At 39.0% G+C, this 24,402-nt stretch overlaps 2 protein-coding genes across 27 annotated transcripts in view; both read left to right on the top strand.

Annotated features, from left to right (window-relative positions):
• LOC120489424 (uncharacterized) overlaps positions 1 to 12,146 on the top strand; it is a 38,190-nt gene extending 26,044 nt beyond the window's left edge. The window contains exons 4-5 of the mRNA XM_089118459.1: positions 11,348 to 11,609; positions 11,940 to 12,146. Coding sequence (XP_088974585.1) covers positions 11,348 to 11,609; positions 11,940 to 12,146 — 469 coding nt within the window. The remainder of the gene's footprint in view (positions 1 to 11,347; positions 11,610 to 11,939) is intronic.
• ptprsa (protein tyrosine phosphatase receptor type Sa) overlaps positions 1 to 24,402 on the top strand; it is a 363,573-nt gene that overhangs the window by 161,691 nt on the left and 177,480 nt on the right. For 25 of the 26 annotated variants that reach the window (XM_089133590.1, XM_089133584.1, XM_089133581.1 and 22 more), the window contains one exon: positions 10,999 to 11,080. The gene's annotated coding sequence lies outside the window, so the exon portion shown is untranslated. Of the gene's footprint in view, positions 1 to 10,998; positions 11,081 to 18,567; positions 18,972 to 24,402 lie in introns of those variants that run through there. The other variant, XM_089133610.1, reaches the window with a different exon arrangement.

The following is a 24,402-nucleotide window of genomic DNA, read 5'->3' as shown; positions in this document are numbered from 1 at the left end:
GAGTCGTGTTATTAATGCCTCTATTTGTTTGCTGTCTGGGCTGTATATTTTCATAATGCGGGCTGAGAGGAATCTGGCAATAAAATGGTGTATAAATCAATTAGAGCTGAGGTAGATTCATATCTGGCTTCTCCTCGTCTGAGGCTGAAGTAAGTATTGCCATTACTCACACAGAGTCGTGATGCTGATCACTCCGAGAACACGCTGCTTCACCTTGCTAAATGGGCTTACGTTTTTAATTTCCACAGGAACAAAAGACCTCATTTAAGGAGGGGGATAGCATGGCGACCATATGTTTAAGGAGCGATGGGTTATTTGAGGGATCGGTTCTCAACTGGTTTCACTTAACCAGCCAGACTGGACATCAGATGGCCCAGTTGAAGCAGGAAACATCCAGAAATGACCTTAAAATCAGGATAAACTACCCAATACACACTTAGAAAAAAAGAGTTTCATATAGACTCTATGGAGGCTTGTTTCTGCCATGGAATAAAACAATTAATTGCAAAGTTTTTATCTACGAATTTGGACTTTTTTTCGAATTGCGGGAAATAAACTAAAATAAAAAGTCTGAATTGTCAGATAAAAACTCGCAACCGCGGAAACCAACTCTGAATTGTGAGATACAAATTTGCGATTGCGAATTATAAAGTCAGAGTTGCAAGGTTTAAACTCACAATTGCAAGAAAAAAAGTCATAATTGTGAGATTAAAAACTCGCAATTGTGAAATATAAAGTCAGAATTGAGGGGTATAAACTCACAATTGTCCAGATAAAAAGTCAGAATTGAGGGATAAAAAACTCGTAACTGCGAAAAATAAAGTCTGAATTTTGAGATAAACTCACGATTGCAGGAAATAAAGTCAGAATTGAGGGATAAAAAACTCGTAATTACGAAAAATAAAGTCTGAATTTTGAGATCAAAACTCACGATTGCAGGAAATAAAGTCAGAATTGAAGGGATAATAAACTCGTAATTGCGAAAAATAAAGTCAGAATTTTGAGATAAAAACTCATGATTGCAGGAAATAAAGTCAGAATTGAGGGATAAACTCGTAATTGCGAAAAATAAAGTCTGAATTTTGAGATAAAAACTTACGATTGCAGGAAATAAAGTCAGAATTGAGGGATAAACTCGTAATTGCGAAAAATAAAGTCTGAATTTTGAGATAAAAACTTACGATTGCAGGAAATAAAGTCAGAATTGAGGGATAAACTCGTAATTGCGAAAAATAAAGTCTGAATTTTGAGATAAAAACTTACGATTGCAGGAAATAAAGTCAGAATTGAGGGATAAACTCGTAAATGCGAAAAATAAAGTCTGAATTTTAAGATAAAAACTTACGATTGCAGGAAATAAAGTCAGAATTGAGGGATAAAAAACTCGTAATTGCGAAAAATAAAGTCAGAATTTTGAGATAAAAACTCACGATTGCAGGAAATAAAGTCAGAATTGAGGGATAAACTCGTAATTGCGAAAAATAAAGTCTGAATTTTGAGATAAAAACTCACGATTGCAGGAAATAGTCAGAATTGGGGGATAAAAAACTCGCAATTGTAAATTAAGTCAGAGTTGCGAGATATGAACTCGCAAGTGCGAGAAATAAAGTCTGAGATTTGAGGTCAAGAAAAAATCTCAAGAAAAAAAGTCATAATTGTGAGATTAAAAACTCCCAATTGTGAATTATAAAGTCAGAATTAAGGGACATAAACTCAGAGTTGCAAGAAAAAGTCAAAATTGGCAGACATAAACTCGCAATTAAAGTTAGAATTGCGGGATATAAACTCAGTTGCGATGTGGTGGAAACAAGCTTCCATAAGATCTCCTGGGTTCTCGACTCAATTTTAAAAAAAAAAAACGCTTTAAGCCAAAGAGGTTCTATTTAACGAGAAATATCTTAAATAAATGCACAATATTTTGTTTAATAGGTTATATAACCTTTGTTTATATTTGTTATTTATAACCTTTGGTTATATTTGTGAGTGAGTGGAGGCGGGGCTCACTTGCATATTCATAGAACCGCGCATACTAATTAAGGCCAGGGTGTCGAGTCACATTCAAGATATTTTAAGGCATGAATCGTTGGAAAAAAAAACGTGTAATATGTCATTTTGGGGGTCAAAGATGAGTTTTAAGCGATAAAATGATTCAATTCAATTCAAATTTATTTGTAGGCTATAGTGCTTTTCACAATATTTTTTTCAAAGCAGATTTACAGAAAGTGCATTTCAGAAATGTACATAGAAAAAATACAGTTAGTTAATCATGTATTAGTTTAGGGCATAACATATCGCCGGCGTTGAGTCGTCTCCTCACAGGATAAAATGATTGACTACAGGGGGACTTAAATCTTAAATGTAGCCTACCTCAGACGTTCTTCCGGGAAATATTGCAGTGAATATTTTTGATATTCAATCGGATTCCCTGGATCGAGAGCGACGCTTGTGTAAATAAAGCTAAAAGCTGAAGTATGAATTTGCACCAAAATAGAGTTTTTTGATTGGACGCGCGATATTAGACGTCAGCAACTAAGACACGGAAAGATTTCTCATCTAATTTTTGGAGATTGTTTATTTTAGTTGACGATAGAGTTGGCTTCGACATCGTTTCCCCAAATGTCAATTTTGATCGGTTCACAACCTCCTAGTTGTTGTGATTGTGAACGAGATCCACTGATCTTGAGAATCAATCTGTGTTCCTCCTGACTTTTCTACATTTCTTTGAGGGAAAGTCAGACGCCTTCAACAACGCAAGCCGTGTTATTTGCCTTGACAATCTTCAGGAAAATGATGTGATAGTGTCGTGCCCTGTGATAGAGCGCGCGAGCGAATATCAATGCCTCAAATACTTCACCTCAGGCCTTTTCATTTCGTTAAAAGCCTCGGATCCCCTCGAAATCACAAGCGCTGGTCCTTCCCCCGCAGATAATGCAGATATCGTCGCCGCAATCATCATTATAAGCGCTTTTTTGGCTCGTGCGTGCCTGAGCTGAGGGCTTTATTTACAGGGTCGTAATATTTGTATTAATTCGCCATCAAAGCCGTTATTTATCCTCGGACGGGACGGGGTGCGGCGGTATCATACGGCTCATTTCTAATGAGTGCGGATTAGCGTGGATGATCCGGCTCTGGTCCGGAGTTCCCGAGGTCAAAGGCACAAATCCTTAGGCAAGTATGATCTAGTATTAATAAACTAAATGATTTTTTTTCTGTTGCACTCCCTCCGCGAGCACGGGATAAACATAGATTATGTATTCATAAGAAACCTTTGATTAATTTCAAGCTGACATGTTAATACGACGGAGTTCTCTCGCAAAATGCCTTTTTCCCCCCTAAAAATCTTGTCTAGTTTCTCCAGTAATTATGTTTTTTTTTTAAAAAAAAGAAAATCATTTAAACTTTTTCAAAATGTGATTTCAACTCCCTGTTTATTGGCTTTAATTTCAGTTGCTAGCATCATAAATATACCTACAGTTAAATCATATTTTCAGTTTTTACATAATTTGGCTAAATTACAGGTTGATTGGAAATGATGTGCAGAGTTGAATGACAAATCATTTTCAGAGCATAAATGTTGTTTTTGTTTCATCTTTTTTTTTTAAATATAATGAAGTCTGTTAGTTTTACTAGAAATAATATTCCTCATTTAAATAATTCATACGCAGAATAAAGGGGCGTGGTCTGGTTGAGTTAGTTACTGACGGTTATGGAAAGGGGCGGGACATTTACCAAACACACTCGACCAATTCAGCTGACCAATCAGAGCACAGAGTGCTTTCCAGGAGGAGGGGCTTCATAGAGACAGGAAGTAAACAGAGCGTTACTGACAGACTGGGAAGAGAGGAGCCGCAACAACGGAGGATATGAGGAGAATAATCAACATTCAAGCAGGAAAACCTGTTAAAGTACTTCGTAAAATTGCATAATATGACTTATTTGGACCAAACACCCAGAAAAACAAGATGTTGTCCGTCCATGTGTGCAGAAAACAACATGGAAAGGCTTTCCAGAGCTGCAGGACATGAGCGATGAGGCTTTTGGCCAGCCATAAACAGGTGTGGGCGCCTGATTTATCGTAATTAATCCGATGTGTCCGTCCTCCATCTGCGACCGAGCGCCGTTCCAAATGTCACAATGTCAGCGAAGGGCAATAAGATTACTTTGATTAAAAAACTCGAAACAATTAATTTATTTGGAGGATTCCAGCGTTGGATCATTGCGATGTTTGGGGTCACGGTGTTATTGAGTACATCTGTGTGATCACCAGCGACTGAACAAGAACAGCGCCTCTTTTCATTTGGCAGGCGCGCCGTAATTACTATTTTGCGGGTTATGGAAAAGCTGGCTATTTTAAAAGGATAATAGTGGCACTTATCTGTCCGAAACAGGCCCACTAATAAAACTCGAGTCGGAGTGGCTTGGGATGAGGAGAAAAGGAGACCGTCGCTGAGTTCACATGGACATGTCCAGCGTTTTAAAGAGCTTTTAATCATTTTGAGGTTGTGTTACTTTATAAATATAATGAGAACATTAATAATGTTTATTTATTTTTGTTTACTTGTTTTATTTTATTCGGGCAGTCATCCGTTGTTTCATATCAACTTTGTTTCTCCTAGAATTTACAGATAAAGAATGAACATTGTAAAAGTATAAATGTTTGATATACTGAGATCACTGACTGATGCTCTGTTGGCAGATTCTCTTGTGAAAGTCTTCGCTCTTCTTTCATGTCAGTGTTGAGATATGAAGAGGGCGTGTGTGTGTGTGTGTGTGTGTTCTCTTCAGGGAGCGCTGATGGAAACACTAGCCACACGTTTGGTGTGTGTATCTGTTTATCCTCGATTACACCCGCACAACTCACGAACATTTCACATCCACGCTGGTCCAGAAATTAATTCGAGTTAATATCAAAACAAATAAATTATTTATTTGCATTGATATTTTTGTTCCAACAATTACACACATTTTACCCTCTCTTTCCTTAATGCAAAAATAAAAAAATGTTTTGGACACAACTTTAAATTAAATTTGATACTACAAACACTACAGTAACATACTTTACCAACGTTTTTTTACAATTTAATTTATTTTATTGATCAATTAGATTTTGGGTGTTAAATGTATTTGTAAATTTACTTAATTGTCATGAAATATGTTAATTTCATACAAAACAATTGTATATATTTTATATTATAATGTGTGTGTATGTATATATATATATATATATATATATATATACATTTTAGTATATATTTTATATTATAATGTGTGTATATATATATATATATATATATATATATATATATATATATATATATATATATATATATATGTATATATACACACACACACACACACATTTTTAATGGTACAAAAAGGCTAAAGGCTAAATGATTAGACTGTCAGACAATTTAAAGCAATAAAACACATGATCAATATTTGATGATGATGATGATGGTGATTATTATTACTATTAGATTTCAATAACTTATTACAAAATAAAATATTTGAGCATGTGTTATGAATATGATGCATCATAATTATCGAAAATATTATGATTAATAATAAATTGTATTAGTTTACAGTCATTTATTAAAAATGAAATGTTTCAGTGTATATTATGAATAACTTTACAATGCATTTTTATTGTTATTAATAAAAACGTTTAATAGCTTACAATCAGTTATTAATAAAACATATTTCTGCGTGTATTATCAATTCAAAATTAATATTATTATTAGCTTGCATCATCCTACTATCATTTATTAAAAATCAAGCCATCCTTTATAATGCATTATTATTATTATTAATTAGCTAAATGTAGATCATGTTTCTGTGTGTATTAAGAAGACGTTTATGATGCATGAAGTGCAGTGCTCCTGAACTGTATAGATTGTTCATTTTAGGTAGACAATTTTCAGATCTGTCCAGGGACAACAGATGCTAATTCTGGTGCATTTACAGTAATGTCAATTAATGTACATTGTCCCTGTTAAATAACTAACTAACTAAATAAATAAATTGGTGAGTGTATGAAGATGCTCCTGTGTTTCCTCTCCCAGTCCGCCCTGCCCCATGATGCTCTGCCATCTGTCGCTGCGCTGACCAGTGCCTGAGAAAACCAGCTACATTTAGACTCTTGTTAGTGTGCGCTCAAGTGCACCGCCCCGTTCCATATCGATACATCACAACCCTCTCTTAACATGGAGGCTAATGTACTGTCGCATCCCCTGGTGGGATAGCGCTAGTGTTAGCTCACAGCTATGCTATATGCAGCCCGGTTAATGAAGCATCTGACGGAGGGAGTGTCTGCGATGAGGGAGCGCGTGTGTGTGTGTGTGTTGAATAAATGTCGTACATTACACAAATTCCCACTCGCTTTAGCAGCGAAAGCTGAGAGGGCGTCACTCGGCCCTCCCTCCCTGCCCCCGGGGCCTTGCGGGACCTCTCTCGGCACTCAGCGGTTATGATTGGGTAGTCTCGAATTAAAGCGTCCCGTCAGGACGAGGAATCATGTCCGCCCGCTGGCTGGCTGGTTGTCGTGGAAACCGCGTCCCAAGAGGAGGCCGAGGCTTGTCTACGAGGCAGGGAGAGAGGGATGAGCACAAAGATAAAGGGAGGAATAAAACTCCTTTCCGACAGCACAAAACCTTTTAAACGGCGAGGAAGCGATTAAACTCCTGAAAGTGGTGTTTCGTTGAACATTTAGAAAACCACGAGACTTAACTTGGTCTGTTTTTGCATTGTAAAATGTGTCTGCAAATCGTAATGCGACATAATGCATTGCATCGCAACAGGTCCAGTTGTGTTTGCGATAAATGATGTCTTATTAACAAAGTTCGGGAGGAGCATGTTCAGTTAATTAACACGAGTAGCAATCAATGATAAGAGGTGTATATAGATTCAGCAATCTCTTATCAGCATCCCTCCACCGCCTTTTCTCCACACTTCCAGTCCTGAACACTTACATCGGGGGAGCACTCTGGGTTCAGGCCAAACAGCACGCCAAATACGCATTTAATCGTATCCACTCTAATTATATGTAAGTGTGAACTCGTCAAACTAACGAAAGTGCCGTTTCATTGAATGTTTAAAATGCGATGATGCTCGATTTTGTGTTTTTGCATTATAAATTGTGTCTGCAAGTCATAATGCGACATAATGCATTGCATCGCAACAGGAGCTCAAAAGTCTGTTACTATTTTGTTTGCGATAAACTAACGAAATTGACGTTTTATTGAACGTTTAAAAGGCGATGCCGCTCGATTTTGTGTTTTTGCATTATAAAATATGTCTGCAAGTCATAATGCAACATAATGCATTGCATCCCAACAGGAGCTCAAAATGTTGTGTTTGCGATAAATTAGCGAAAGTGGCATTTCGTGAAACATTTACAATGCGAGGATGCTTGTTTTTGTGTGTTTTGCGCTTTAAAATGTGTCTGCATTCGTAATACGACACAAGTAAGAATTGCATCGCAACAGGAGCTGAAAAGTCCCATTGCAGTTGTGTTTGCGATAAACTAACGAAAGTGACGTTTCATTGAACCTTTAAAAAGCGATGGCGCTCGATTTTGTGTGTTTTTGCATTATAAAATGTGTCTGCAAGTCATAATGCAACATAATGCATTGCATCGCAACAGGAGCTCAAAATGTTGTGTTTGCGATAAATTAGCGAAAGTGGCATTTCGTTAAACATTTACAATGCGAGGATGCTTGTTTTTATGTTTTTTGCTTTAAAATGTGTCTGCATTCGTAATACGACACAAGTAAAAATTGCATCGCAACAGGAGCTCAAAAGTGCCATTGCTGTTGTGTTTGCGATAAACTAACGAAAGTGCCGTTTCATTAAACGTTTAAAAGGCGATGATGCTCGATTTGGTGTGTTTTTGCATTATAAAATGTGTCTGCAAGTCATAATGCAACATAATGCATTGCATCCCAACAGGAGCTCAAAATGTTGTGTTTGCGATAAATTAGCGAAAGTGACATTTCGTTAAACATTTACAATGCGAGGATTGCTTGTTTTTGTGTGTTTTGCGCTTTAAAATGTGTGTGCATTTGTAATACGACACAAGTAAGAATTGCATCGCAACAGGAGCTCAAAAGTCCCATTGCTGTTGTGTTTGCGATAAACTAACGAAATTGACGTTTTATTGAATGTTTAAAAGGCGTTGAGGCTCGATTTTGTGTGTTTTTGCATTATAAAATGTGCCTGCAAGTCATAATGCAACATACTATATTGCATCGCAACAGGAGCTCAAAAGTGCCATTGCTGTTGTGTTTGCGATAAACTAACGAAAGTGACGTTTCATTGAACGTTTAAAAGGCGATGGCGCTCGATTTTGTGTTTTTGCATTATAAAATGTGTCTGCAAGTCATAATGCAACATAATGCATTGCATCACAACAGGAGCTCAAAATTGCCATTGCTGTTGTGTTTGTGATAAACTAACGAAATTGACGTTTTATTGAATGTTTAAAAGGCGTTGAGGCTCGATTTTGTGTGTTTTTGCATTATAAAATGTGTCTGCAAGTCATAATGCAACATAATGCATTGCATCGCAACAGGAGCTCAAAATGTTGTGTTTGTATCAGCGCAACGGGAGCCTCAAAAGTCCCATTGCTGTTGTGTTTGCGATAAACTAACGAAATTGACGTTTTATTGAATGTTTAAAAGGCGTTGAGGCTCGATTTTGTATATTTTTGCATTATAAAATGTGCCTGCAAGTCATAATGCAACATAATGCATTGCATCGCAACAGGAGCTCAAAAGTGCCATTGCTGTTGTGTTTGCGATAAACTAACGAAAGTGACGTTTCATTGAACGTTTAAAAGGCGATGGCGCTCGATTTGGTGTGTTTTTGCATTATAAAATGTGTCTGCAAGTCATAATGCAACATAATGCATTGCATCCCAACAGGAGCTCAAAATGTTGTGTTTGCGATAAATTAGCGAAAGTGACATTTCGTTAAACATTTACAATGCGAGGATTGCTTGTTTTTGTGTGTTTTGCGCTTTAAAATGTGTCTGCATTTGTAATACGACACAAGTAAAAATTGCATCGCAACAGGAGCTCAAAATTGCCATTGCTGTTGTGTTTGCGATAAACTAACGAAATTGACGTTTTATTTAATGTTTAAAAGGCGTTGAGGCTCGATTTTGTGTGTTTTTGCATTATAAAATGTGCCTGCAAGTCATAATGCAACATAATGCATTGCATCGCAACAGGAGCTCAAAAGTCCCATTGCTGTTGTGTTTGCGATAAACTAACGAAAGTGACGTTACATTGAACGTTTAAAAGGCGGTGACGCTCGATTTTGTGTTTTTGCATTATAAAATGTGTCTGCAAGTCATAATGCAACATAATGCATTGCATCGCAACAGGAGCTCAAAATGTTCTGTTTGCGATAAATTAGCGAAAGTGGCATTTCGTTAAACATTTACAATGCGAGGATGCTTGTTTTTGTGTGTTTTGCGTTTTAAAATGTGTCTGCATTTGTAATACGACACACGTAAGAATTGCATCACAACAGGAGCTCAAAAGTCCCATTGCTGTTGTGTTTGCGATAAACTAACGAAATTGACGTTTTATTGAACGTTTAAAAGGCGTTGAGGCTCGATTTTGTGTGTTTTTGCATTATAAAATGTGTCTGCAAGTCATAATGCAACATACTGTATTGCATCGCAACAGGAGCTCAAAAGTCCTATTGCAGTTGTGTTTGCGATAAACTAACGAAATTGACGTTTCATTGAACGTTTAAAAGGCGATGGCGCTCGATTTGGTGTGTTTTTGCATTATAAAATGTGTCTGCAAGTCATAATGCAACATAATGCATTGCATCCCAACAGGAGCTCAAAATGTTGTGTTTGCGATAAATTAGCGAAAGTGGCATTTCGTTAAACATTTACAATGCGAGGATGCTTGTTTTTGTGTGTTTTGCGCTTTAAAATGTGTCTGCATTCGTAATACGACACACGTAAGAATTGCATCACAACAGGAGCTCAAAAGTCCCATTGCTGTTGTGTTTGCGATAAACTAACGAAAGTGACGTTTCATTGAACGTTTAAAAGGCGATGGCGCTCGATTTGGTGTGTTTTTGCATTATAAAATGTGTCTACAAGGCATAATTCAACATATTGTATTGCATCGCAACAGGAGCTCAAAAGTCCCTTTGCAGTTGTGTTTGCGATAAACTAACGAAAGTGACGTTTTATTGAACGTTTAAAAGGTGATGGCGCTCGATTTTGTGTTTTTGCATTATAAAATGTGTCTGCAAGTCATAATGCAACATAATGCATTGTATCGCAACAGGAGCTCAAAATGTTGTGTTTGCGATAAATTAGCGAAAGGGGCATTTCGTTAAACATTTACAATGCGAGGATGCGTGTTTTTGTTTGTTTTGCACTTTAAAATGTGCCTTAATTCGTAATACGACTGTGTTTGCGATAATACGAAGTATGAATTGCATCGCAACAGGAACTCAAAAATCCCATTGCCGTTTTGTTTACGATAAACTAACGAAAGTTCTGTTTTGATGAACGTTAAAAAGGCGGTGACGCTCGATTTGGTGTGTTTTTGCATTATAAAATGTGTCTGCAAGTCATAATGCAACATAATGCATTGCATCGCAACAGGAGCTCAAAATGTTGTGTTTGCGATAAATTAGCGAAAGCGGCATTTCGTGAAACATTTACAATGCGAGGATGCTTGTTTTTGTGTGTTTTGCACTTTAAAATGTGCCTGCATTCGTACGTAATACGACTGTGTTTGCGATAATACGAAGTATGAATTGCATCGCAACAGGAACTCAAAAGTCCCATTGCCGCTTTGTTTACGATAAACTAACGAAAGTTCTAAAAAGGCGGTGACGCTCGATTTGGTGTTTGTGTCTGCAAGGCATAATGCAACGTTCGCAACAGGAACCTGAAATGTTGTTTGCGATAAACTAGTAAAAAGTGTCATTTCATTGAACTTTCTTTCTCCTCTTTTACTCAAGGTGCAATCGAGGCCGCTGAAGAAAACGCCACTCAAACCAGCCGAAGAATGAAGCAGAAGGAATATTAAAACAGCCGAGAGAGGTAAAACCTTTAACCTTCTGTTATTGGAAAGAAAAATCAATGGTTAATTTATGTTTACCATAAGCTTATATAATTTTAAGAGTGGTAATTCCTTTGTGTGTTTTCTTTTTTTCCTCATATCATCTGTTTGATCATTACAGGCTCAGTGTGCATCCTAATGTGCGATTTAATGAACGCTCTGAGACAACATTTCTTTTTGTTTTGTTCATAAAGGTTACTTATTGGGAATATCTGTTTGTCTTCGGTAGTGTGTGTGTTATTTCTCAGTTTCGTACAGAGATGCTTGAGTGTGTGCCGCTTGTCACTGACCGTCTGTCAAAGACACGAGGCTCTGGAGTGTGTGCCGCTATCAGAGGCCGAGCGAAGGGCGTTTGCTCAGATTATTTGCGGCCGGTGCCTGTTTCTTCTCAACAAGTGGAGAGCAGAGAAGGTCGGCACATCTGGACTCGTCGCCGCAGGCTATGTTCGAGTGAGAGCAATGCGATGGGCTGAATATTGCATGCCGTACCGCTGTAGAGCTGAGATACGGGTAAAGAGCTCATTTCTGCTTTATTACCCTTCACCGTCTTCCCTCGCCGCCGGTAAACAGCATTTATCCGTATGCGTGCTCATTGAACACGAGAACCGCGTCCGCTTGGGTCTTGTTTCTGTTGCTCTCCGTCAGCCAGGATCGCAATTAACCAAAGCGATGAATCTTTACTACACACAATAGGTCACTTCTCTCTGTCACGGCTACCCGTTTTAAACCACACCACCAATTAGCAGTGCTCTGATTATTTTTGCTGGTATTTAACGTTTTGATCATTGGAATGAACTTTACACGGTTCTTCGTGACTTTTATTCGTGAGTATTTTTGCAGTGCGGCTGGAATGGGTGTGAATGTGCCGTGAGCTCTATTGATTGGTCTGATCCGGGTCTGAATGCCGGAGATCTGCCGTGCCAGACCGAGTTAGAGTCGCTCGAGGGCACAGTGCATTGTGGGCAAATCCTGCAGGCGTGGGAGCCTCTGCAACACGGGGCCTGTTTGCTTTGGACCTCCATTGTGTTCACAGGACAGCTGCGATAGAGAAGAGATGGACAGAGGGTGTTTGTCAGTGTCTTCTTGATTTTTGTTGGTGGAAATATACAATCAACTGACAATTTTGAATTTTCCTTATTAATTATATTTAATTATTTTTAATGCTGTTTTTTATTATTATTATTATGAATATTTGTTAGTGAATGTACTGTATAAAACATGGTCTTTGTAGATTCCTGTAGATCAGACAGTGCAGTTGCACTCTAATAGCTGTCCGTCTGCTTTCCTTCCTGCTATGGATCAGTTCACTTTCAGGAGACACACACACACACACACACACACACACACACACACACACACACACACACACACACACACACACACACACATGTGGGGCTGTGTATTCAGAAGCATATTGGATCTGAAGATAAAAGCTGATGCATTTTCTAGCGATGGAGAGACTGTATTTCTGTAGTGAGCTGAAAGGAGGTCCCCCAAGGCTCTGTACGAGGCCCCCTACAATTGATGTGTTTTCCCCCAAAACGTGTTTTTTTCCCCTCTATTTGTATTAGTAAATGCTGTGTAAGGGCCCATTCACACCAAGAATGATAAATATAATGATAAAAACATTGTTCTGAATGTGAAAGAATACACAGTAAAAAAAAAATTTGTTCAATTTACGGTAAAATACCGGCAGCTGTGGTTGCCAGATATTTACCGTATAAAATACAGTAGCGAGACTTTACGGTAACAAGGTTTTGTGGGAATGTCAATTTACGCTTTTTCACTGTAAATTATACAATGAGTTGTTCATTTTCACTTTCAAAAACTGTAAATTTAACGGTATTTTACAGTAAAATTACATGAAATTTACAATTAGATCTATTACAGTTATTTACCGTATATAGTAAGGTTAACCAGTTTTTCACTGTAGCATTTTTAGTCTTTTACCGTTAAAATCACTATCAATGAAATTTACCATTAGTTCTATCACAGTTATTTACCGTATATAGTAAGGATAGGTTCTATTAACCAATTAACAGTTTTTCACTTTTGCATTTTCAGTCTTTTACCGTTAAAATCACTATCAATGAAATTTACCATTAGATCTATCACAGTTATTTACCGTATAAAGTAAGGAAATGTTCTATTAACCAATTAACAGTTTTTAACTCTAGCATTTTTAGTCTTTTACCGTTAAAATCACTATCAATGAAATTTACCATTAGATCTATCACAGTTATTTACCGTATAAAGTAAGGAAAGGTTCTATTAACCAGTTTTTCACTGTAGCATTTTTAGTCTTTTACCGTTAAAATCACTATCAATGAAATTTACCATTAGTTCTATCACAGTTATTTACCGTATATAGTAAGGAAAGGTTCTATTAACCAATTAACAGTTTTTCACATTAGCATTTTCAGTCTTTTACCGTTAAAATCACTATCATTTTTTACAGTGTATCGAGTCCACACCGCAACTATTAACAAGAACGGCAAATAGCTCGTTATAGCTCGCTCATTCTTGGTTCCTTTGTTTGCTGCTTGTATTTTGAATCTTTGGTGAGATATTATTAGCTATATCACCTAGCCTTTCCAGCCTGAGTGTTTGTATGAGATAAATCTTGTGATCTAGTGTGTGTGTGTGTGATATGTGCTGATGAGTTCCTCTCGGTGGCAGGCGGAGTGTTTGCACTGCAGTGCTGCGGTGTATCGGCCCTCTGACCTGCTGGGTAAACAACCAGAGAGTCTCTGACTCCAAATAAGGCCAACACATCCACGGCACAGAGCCGAGGCAACCTGCCATCCTTTACAGCTCACTACACACACACACACACACATATCTCTCACTCCTGAGCTCCCCTTTCTTTCCGTTACTGTCCTTCGGTAGCCTGACTTCTCTCCTCGCGTGTATTATTAAATGGAAATCCTTTCATCATTTACTCACCCTCGTGTCGTTCCAAACCCAAATGTCTTTCTTTCTTCTGTAAAACATAAAACGAGATATTCAGCAGAATGTTTACGCTGCTCACAGTGATCAAAGCCACTCAAATTCCAGAAGTGCAAAATAAGTGTAGTGCACTATATTCATAGTCACATTATCTGATAACCAATTGCACCAATATTTGACTATGCAATGGATAGACTGCATTTCTGTAACGTTTTAAAAGGAGGTCCCCCAAGGCTCTGTACGAGGCCCCCTACAATTGTTGAGTTTTCTCCCTAAAACAAGGCGAGCGAAACGGCCTCCATCTTTTTTCTCCTTTGTTTTAGTGAATACTGTGTTAAAGGAGTAGTTCACTTTTGCTGATAATTTACTCGCCCCCATGTCATCCAAGATGTCCACGTCTTTCTTTCTTCAGTCGAAAAGAAATTAAGGTTTTTGATGAAAACATTCCAGCATTTTTCTCCATATAATGGACTTCAATGGGGTCCAAAAGACAGTTTCAGTGCAGCTTCAAAGGGCTTTAAACGATTCCAGACGATGAATAAGGGTCTTATCAAGCGAAACGATCGGCCATTTAATAAATAAATAACAAAGTTTAAGTTTTATAAGCTCAATCGCTCGTCTTGCTCTGTTCTGTGATGCGCGTTCGTGACTCTCCCGTTCAAACTCAAAATGAACGAATCTTTTTTCGTGTCATTTGGTTCATTCAACGAACGAAATGAGCGAATTGACTCGGGAAAAGATTCGTTCATTTTGGACCTTGAACCTTTTGGTCCCCATTGAAGTCCATTATATAGAGAAAAATGCTGGAATGTTTTCATCAAAAACCTTAATTTCTTTTCGACTGAAGAAAGAAAGACATGGACATCTCGGATGACACGGGGGTGAGTAAATTATCAGCAAAAGTTTTTTTTTTTTAAAGTGAACTACTCCTTTAAACATGCCTTATTTTTTTTTTACTTATTTTAACTAAATACATTTTCATGTTTGTATTATTAATAATAATGATATAATAATGCATACAGTGATCACGACCAACCAGTCAAATTCCAGAAAGTGTAGTCCATAAATGACTTATATTCAAGTCACATCATCTGATAATTTTGTGCACATTTGCACATTTGATTACACTCGGAAATTTGAGAGCTGAAAGATTTTAATAATTACATGTTATATTTCATACTTTTACATTCAATTATAAATGATTTTGCTCTGTCCCTAAGCTCTAGTATGAATCTAGTGCATGCGATGTAGACTAATTTAATACTTTATATTTAATTTCAGAAGATGAATACAGTCGGTGCAAAAAAGAGGAAAAACAATCTGCTATAAATTCCTTTTGTGTTCCTTGGAAGATAGAAAATCTTTGTGTTTCTTGGAAGATAGAAGATAGGCTTTGAAATGATGTGAGAGTGAGTACATTTTTGGGTAAACTATTTCCAAATCCATTTTCTTTCAGTCTCGTCTGAAACCCACTGCCTCAACGGTTCTGCTCCTCACAATATGAATGTTGTTTGCTTTTAGCTTTTAGTTTTGAAAAATGCTTTTGCCTTTTAAGAGTCTTTGCGCCGTTATCCTGCAGAGCAACGGACCGCAGGCAGCCTGTGGCATCCACGAGTGTCGGGTTTCATTTCTGTGGACACGCCCCCTGTTCCACTGACTGTTAGCTGCAGAAAGCACAGGACAGCTCTAGTTATTTGAGCTTTTGAACTTGCTCTCCCTGTGAGGGAACAATGACCTCACCTTTGCATCTTTTGAAAAATAGTCACATTCTTCTTCATTCAAAAGCTACGGAGGCGTATTGCATTCACTTGAAGAAAAAAAAATCTACTCTGTTTTTCTGAATTAACGAGTTAATTTTTCATGAGAAAAAAAATTTGCTCTTTTTCTGAATTAATGAGTTAATTTTTCATGAGAGAATTTTTTTTTGCTCTGTTTTTCTGAATTAATGAGTTAATTTTTCATGAGAAAAAAAGTTTTTGCTCTGTTTTTCTGAATTAATGAGTTAGTTTTTCTTAAAAAAAAAAAAATTTTGCTCTGTTTTTCTGAATTAATGAGTTAATTTTTCATGAGAAAAAAAAATTTTGCTCGGTTTTTCTGAATTAATGAGTTAATTTTTCATGAGAGAATTTTTTTCGCTCTGTTTTTCTGAATTAACGAGTTAATTTTTCATGAGACAAAAAATTTGCTCTGTTTTTCTGAATTAATGTGTTAGTTTTTCTTGAGAAAAAAAGTTTTTGCTCTGTTTTTCTGAATTAATGAGTTAGTTTTTCTTAAAAAAAAAAATTTGCTCTGTTTTTCTGAATTAATGAGTTAATTTTTCATGAGAAAAAAGTTTTTGCTCTGATTTTCTGAATTAATGAGTTAATTTTTCTTGAGAAAATTTATTTTTGCCGTTTTTCTGAACTAACTCATTCAGAAAAACAGAGCAAAAAAAAAAATTCCATTAAAAATTAACTCATTAATTCAGAAAATCCGAGCAAAAACTTTTTTTCTCATGAAAAATTAACTCATTAATTCAGAAAAACAGAGCAAAAAATTTTTTCTCATGAAAAATGAACTCGTTAATTCAGAAAAACAGAGTAGATTTTTTTTCTTCAAGCGAATGCAATACGCCTCCGTAAAAAGCAACAAGACGGTCACTTTAATATTTATGATGCCGATCGCAATGACCTCTCCGTTCACTGTGAATATATAGACCCCTTTGTGTGTGTGCGGACTGTCTGTAATGAATTCATAATCTCTGCAGTGGGTCTTTGTAGATTCCTATCAGACAGCAGATAAGACTCTAATAGCTGTCAGTCTGCTTTCCTTCCTGCTATGGATCAGTTCACTTTCAGGAGACACACACACACACACACACAGAAGCATGTTCACACAGTGGATCTAAAGATAAAAGATGGTGCATTTTCTAGCGATGGAGAGACTGTGTTTCTGTATTTCGCGTTGAAAGGAGGTCCCACAAGGCTCTGTACGAGGCCCCCTACAATTGATGTGTTTTCCCCCAAAACTTGGCGAGCGAAGGCCTCCACTCCACTCTCAAACACGCCCAAAGTTTTGAAAGCACCTCAGAAAGGCACGTTCAGCATTCCCAAGCCTCAGAAAAACAGCCATTAAATACACTGTGCCCTGGAGCTACTCATGGAAGATATTAAAAATGATAGTGACACTAAATAGTGCTTTTGTGACTTGTCTATTAGCTTCAAAATGCTAAATTCGATTAAGCTTTGTGTGCTGAATTCAGTGTTTATGTTTTCAAAAATAAAATATAATGAAGCTATATTTAGCAATTCCTTCTCTGATTGTGCAGTTTTGACCTAATTATGCATCTCAGTATAAGCCATACAATAACAATATACAAATATGAATTGGCTGCTCTTTACAATATAAACGTTCCAAACCAACACACTAAAATGGGAAAAATGGGAAAGAAGAAAACGTTTCCATCACACAATGCTCATTATTGTCTTATGGATCGGCTATAGGTCGACTCGAGTGGTAAGTGATCTTTATCATTTCCCCCAGAGATTGCCGCCAGGAGATTGTGGGACGCGCTCAATTTATAAGCCTGATTAAACTAGGCAAGTGTGAGTAAGAAACATGAGGGAAATCAACATAAAAATCACAGCGACGCTTTACACGGCGTTCCTGCTGATTGGGTCTCGGCCCTTTATGATGGCACGGATCACCGTGGCCCTTAAATAAAGAGAAAAATGCGTGTAAACAATACTCCAGGGTTTCTCTGTAAAGGATGAGTTATTGTTCATTGTTTAGGCGCAGGCCTTTAACTTGCGGTGTTTTAACGCTATATGTCTCTTTTTTTAGTTACTTTATTTGATAACCTTTAGTTTTTACTAATGTAATTTACTGGCTCACTCATTTAGGGTTGGTCTGATTTCTTGATTTCTTTCAATGGCAAACTGTGACCGTTATTATAGTTTCTAACCGTGTTTAGGATAGGATATATGCTATATATATATGGAAAAAAATATATAATATGCTTTATCTAATCAATAAGATTGTGGCAGCATATTACAAGCAATATTATTAATTAAATTGTACAAATAAGAATTAATTAGAATATTAATTTGATTAACTATTACTCAATTCTAATTTGTTCAATTTAATAATATTGCTTGTAATCTGTTGCCACAATTTTATTGATTAGATCAGTGTAGCTATTTATAGTAATGTAAACAGCATCCTTGGTCGGTTGTTTTAGCCCAAATTTGGGTCAAATATAGACAAACCCAAACGTTGGGTTAAAAATGTAATCAAAAGATGTAACCCATGGCTGTTTTTGTCCATATTTGATCCAAATGTTGGGGTGAAACAACTCAGAACTCTGAAAAAGGTAAATAAGTACAAATTGCCACTTAGAAAGAAGATGAATCTGATTAGGGTCAGTTTATTCCCTCGCGACTTCTTATTTTTGGAGGTGGGATGGTTTTAGCGAAGGTTTCAAATGACGGATAGTTCATCTGTGCGCGCTCATGCAGCGTGTCGTGAACGCGCAGAGGCCTCCCCCTCCTGCTCCGCTGTTTTGGGGAGGGTGAGCGAGCGGGAGAAAAGGGGGGCAAAAGAAACCCCTACCAAACTGCCCCTACCCCCAGTCGAAGTCCCGGACCTGGAAAAGAAGAAAAGAATCTGATCCAGCTCTGGGACGCGGTGGACCGACAATCGACCGACATTTAAAGCTCTTTTTTTTTTAAACGCGTGTAGTTTCGTGCGCTCTTGGAGAGTTTACGCACGGACGCCGTCGACATGGCACGGATAATTGTTTTCTCCCGTTGAAAACTTCGCCTATCCAAGGAGTTATTCGGACCCCATCTCTGTTTTACATGGACGCTTTTAAGAGGATTTATATGGTCGTACCGCATCTGCATCGATCCGAACTAAACTTACGTGGACGTGCTTGGAACTATTGTAAGTAAACATCATTTTCTATGGTCATTTTAATCCTTAAAATCGTTCATGTATACTTTTTATGATTTTATTGTTTCCTATCACTTTGTGTACATCGGAATGTCTTGTTTTTATGCATTATGTGCAGGTTTTTGAGTTTTCAGATGCATTATTAGGTTGTTTTATATCCTTCGTGTTCTGTGTGGGGTCTTTGAGACCCCCTGTACTCTTTCAATAGCTTCAGAACTTCATGACTTTTCCTCTTCGAGGAGCATATTGATATGTTGGAGTCTCTGAGACCACAAATATAAAACTAAAATGAAAAATGCATGCAATGAAATGCACACCGGTCCGTGGCTGTTCACAATGGCAGTATAGATTTGTTTTATTGCCATTTTTTAAATTACGTTGAAATGTCTATTTGACCCCGTACTATTCTGGGGAATGCTTTGTGATGAAGTGAGTTAATGCTTTAAAAGCTATCTGTGGAATGAGAAAAAAAAAAATCTTTTGATTAGGTTAGAGGAATGCATTTTATTTTTCTTAATTACTGTAAATAAGATTTTGAACATCAAGACATTAAAGTCAGTCTCAGGTAATGGGGAATATTGGATAGTACATTTCTGGAGGTCTAATGTGGAAATGTGGAGTACACATTTTTTTGGGGACATTGTGCATTTTGGTTTTGAATTGGAAGTAATTATTGCATACAACATTATTGCACTCTATTCATCAAGAGTTGTTCTCGCAAAACCATTAAACTGAGGATTTTTGGCCCAGTTGTGCCATGGCCTACAGTCTAGCGGTTGAATGTTTACTTTTATTTGAAGCAGCACATGCATTCACACAGTAAAGGTTTTAGCGAGACGGATTGAAAGCATAGTGCAGGTATTTGCTTGATTCATTTAGTCAATGATAATACAGGCCTCATTAATCACTGTAATATGACATCAGGGGTCCCGTATCAGAAGTGGTTTTGCTTTTTGAGAAAACTTTGGCTTAACATTTTGCTTTGATCTGAGAGAAACTTCGATGCAGACTTTGTTGATGTCTCATCCTGTAACTTTGATGGCAAAGATCTACTCTAGGAACTCGACCATCATCGATCCTTTCATGAAACGCGTACCAGCTTATTATTAAAAACGTGTTGGTTTTTCACAGTCAAAATCTGGCTTTGTTCTTTGCTGCAACTTGCAAACTCGCAAGGATGTTGTAGATTCTAAATGTCACTATAATTGGACAATTCATCACCGCTGATCACCGTCAGATCTTGAGAGATGTTAAGACAAATGCGTAGGAACGCAGCCAAACAGAAGCCGTTAGCCGTGACTGCGGTCTATAGTTCGGCTCGTTTTTCTTTCGTGGCTAAACAATAGCGCACAAGACATCAATAAACACGTGTGGTGTCAGAAATTTTCCAGAGGAGGTAAAAACTTCGTTTGGCGCACTAACTTTGATTTCCCGTGTGCGCTCTGTGTCACCTTTGGACGAAAAGTTAATTGAATTGAGCTGCGGATATGAGTTCTGGTGAAATGTCTTTTGTACGGTGTCTTCCCCAAGGTTTTGAAATTCATTTCTGCAAAGTTACTCCTTGTGGTGTGGCGTCTGTTTCTGGTGGGTGTGTGTTTTCCACGCTTATCGCGGAAACCTTCTCCCCCATTTTAAATAGGGATCAAAGGACAATGCCTCAGAGAGATTCTGGACACGCTATGCCAAAATAAATATTCTCCAGACTTTAGAGAAAAGAGAAGGGCAGCGCTCTTGCACTCGCGAGCGTTACAGATATAGCCTCTTGTTTATGTGAGCTAGAGTAGCTAATGATGCTAAATATAAAATGTGTCTCGCGCTTTAAATGAACAGAACCCCTCTTTCATTTAGCATTAGAGACCTTGTAAGGTGTCCTATATCACTTCTTAAGGTAAGGTAAATAAAGTGTCGTTTGATAGAATAGTGTTGCGCACAGCCTTGTGTTCATTGGCGCCATGGTGTAGGAAATGCTAATGGAGTGGTAGAAATATCAAAACAACAATTATACAAAAAGCTCACTCTCGCTGTGGTTATTGTAGCCCTTGTGTGCCAATGTGATCGCAGTGGAAGATAAAATTAGGCGAGTTTGTGTAACAGCGAGAGCAGTGCAATTATCAGCTTGGGTTTTGAATGGCAGATGCAGTGGTGGCGGTAATGGCAGCTGCGCTGCAACTCCTCACATTATCAGCAGAAAAGGGAGGGGAGGAGAGCTGTTCGCCTAAGCTCTGCCAGCTAATTGTGTTTATTCCTCTTAATTTGTCCCGAGTGCTAAATCGGTGCTCTTCAGCTCACGGTGGGTGCAATTTGTCTGGTGCTTATAAAAGAACAAGGGCCGTGTCTTTGAAATGAGCTCTTCTGGTCTTAATGCGTCCGTAGCTTGCATCCACACGCACGGCCGGGCCTTGGCCTCCTCGTTTCGCCACGGTTTTGCAGCTCTCCCCCACGGCCTGAGGGACAAGCGGTCAGTCTGATGGAATTATCCAACACTTGTTCCCAGAGAAAATCGCAACGTTGTCCGTGACAGGCCTTGTTGAAGATGAGGAATAGCCTCTACTGGTAAATTATATTAACTCTCTGGCCTGTGTTGCCCATTCAGTCCAACGGGTTAGCGGCAAATCCAAGATAAGACGCCGAGCAACCCACCCCTGCTGACGGATTGATCCATCTCGCCCCAAAGTTTAATTTCATCTCACGGTTGGCCAGTTGCCTTGGTGACGCCGCAGGACTGATCGTCCGGACTCTGGATACTGCGGTGGTGCTGATAAAGCCGAGAGCTACTACCTTCTAGCAAGGCCTAAGCTTAAACCCCTCACCGCAAGACTGGATTTCAAACCAATGATATGCTCTGCTTGCTCTGATGCTGCTGTGATAGTGCGTTCATTACGGTAGGAGGGCATTACACACCCGCCACCCAACCTCTACCCCTCCCGCCGGCCTCGATATGTTTAGCTGATTCATTGAGGGCACTTGTTGTTTACCCCCAATCCCCACCCGGACGATATTTCTGCTTTCTGCTCTTCAAGTCTGACGACCAGCTGGCACTCCAGGTTGATGGGCGTCCCGCCCATCCCTAGGGAGTTTAGACAATGCAGATTGGTCATAAACACGCCCCACCATGACCCCTACGAGGGTTGTGGAGACGGTCCCCACCCTGTTCTCCATGGCTGGAGGTCAAGATGCCATCTGTAATAGGTCTGCTTATTCTCCACTTTGGCTCGATAGTTTACAGACCCCAGCGAGCCAGATTGAAGGGTTGGATCCTTATTTGATAGACTTGGAGTGCGTGTGCCCTTTCTGTAGGGCGACTTCAAGTGAACAACAAAGTCATTAAGGGGAATCCAAAGTTGAGTCCTCTTGAATATCCCATTTGCCAAATTAAATGCTTCTAGTGTGCTATGTGTGCTAGTATAAAATTGTTAGCCGGGGCCTTGCTTGTTGAGGCTTGGGGTGATTGAATTTGCTGGGGCGTTGGTTCGGCAGGATTTGTTTGGGACCAAGCAGAGTTGAAGGGGTTTATAGTGACCCTATAGAAACCTCAGAGCCCAGTTAAGGGGACAGTTTTCAGGATGAGGGGCTTTTTCATGTGCTAAAAGCTGCTAATCCGCTGGCCTTTGTATGGGAGCAGAAAGCTCGGGGCAAGATGGGAAAGCCATGGCTTTCAGAGCCCAGTCTTTTGTTGCCATTTCACCCAAATCAGGGGACATCTGTTGGGATCGGGGGTAGATTCCCAGCTGACGGTGGAGGAGGAGGGAAGGATGAGATGCGCTGGTGGGGGTGGGAATGTTGAGGGCTGATGGATGTGTGTAATTGTTTGTAATGCAAGCATGAAAACATGGGCCTCAGGGAGCCGGAGCCACATTTGTGTGGACAGAGGGGCCTTGTAGTTATGAAACAGTCAGTCAAGTGTAGATGGGGTTAAACACAAGTAAATACCTGCCTGTCAATGCAAGCCATGCTCCCTTAATTAGGAATGACAAAACGGTTTGACAGCAGAGAAACAGGGAGCGCTATAGCCTCTAACTAGCACAAATGTCAACATGTGATTAAGCTCGGTTGGAAACTCATTACGTTCCTGAAACGCAGATCTGTTTTTCAATAAAAATTACATCTCTTTTTGTTCAAGCCAGTGCTGAATTAGCGCGAGTGATCTCACTCAAGTACAGTTTTTCCAATCGCATCCAAACACTTCTAATGGATGCGTCTCACGAAAAAAGAGCATTTCACCCAAACAAATCATATTTTGCATAAGCAAAGGCTTCTTTGTTTAGGTTTTGTGACATTATTGTACTTACAGTTGAGCACATATTCCCTCTAAAGTCTTTCTAAACGTGGTTTCAGGTTTTGTGTGCAAGCACAAAGAGTTAAAGGTAGAAAAACATTGCTCAATCCTGCATGGCATTTCGATTGTGGCACTCTGCAATTATTGCTTCGAGTGAACGAGGACGCGTTTTACACGATTGAGTCAGGGATGCTATGGATTCTGCGTCAGCGGGGCGTAAAAGAGCTAAAGCGAGTGCGAAGGAGTTCACTCTCTCGGTCTCTTCAAGCGAGAGGGAAAGATGATTTGCTATGTGCAGAACATCCCCCAACCCTGCCCTCATGCGATATGACATTTTGACGTGTAAATACAAGGCCTCCAGGACGCCGCCAGTCCTCGGGCTGATAACATCATTATCTCTGATGTAATTGCTGCATTGAGATGCCACCTGAAGAATTGGTGTGTATTCGGATATGATGCATCACCTCTGGCACCGTCCGACAACATGTTTTTTGTGCTACTTTTCAGGCTTTTAGCCCCTGCCATTGAGCAAATAATAAGAAAGTTGGATCAACTTGTGTTTATTGTACTGTATGCACAAGTAATCCATTTTAAAAGTAATACTGCCTCCGGCCGGCCGGGGGGTGGGGGTGTTGGTGGGGGTGGGGGGGAGAGAGAGAACAACAACCTGCCAATATTGCGAGTCCAGATTACTTTGTGCCAGGATGGAGGCGGTCATCTTATTTGTTTGTTTTCCTAGAGGCCTCCATTGCGTTTTGAAGTTTTCGTATTCTCCCATTTCGCTCATAAATGAGGCATGAAGCCATACTCGGTGTTTTGTCACGTAAGTGGGGATTTGCAGGGAATGAAATCCCGCCACAGAGATTACCGAGACTAATATCGCCTTGCGATCTCCTTTTATTAGCTCCATTACATCCCCCGTATTCTGACCTTGTTTCGGCATTGACTGCGGCTCTTACATGGACGTTTTATCTGCCGTTGGGGACGGGATGGAGCAGAAGGGGAAAGGGTTGAATCACAGACGGCGTGAATGAATGAGGAGATGAATTGCACGTTATCTTCCGCCTGCCTATTCAGCGTGTGATTGGGGAGGCGATTATGTCGACAAACAGAAGGGTGTAGCCTGCGCGGGCGGATTACAGTCGC

Source organism: Pimephales promelas, chromosome 2 (assembly GCF_988280905.1).
Source record: "Pimephales promelas chromosome 2, fPimPro1.hap1.1, whole genome shotgun sequence".
NCBI lineage: Eukaryota > Metazoa > Chordata > Actinopteri > Cypriniformes > Leuciscidae > Pimephales > Pimephales promelas.
Note: the sequence above shows the minus strand (reverse complement) of the source record. Positions and strands in the feature narration are given on the sequence as shown.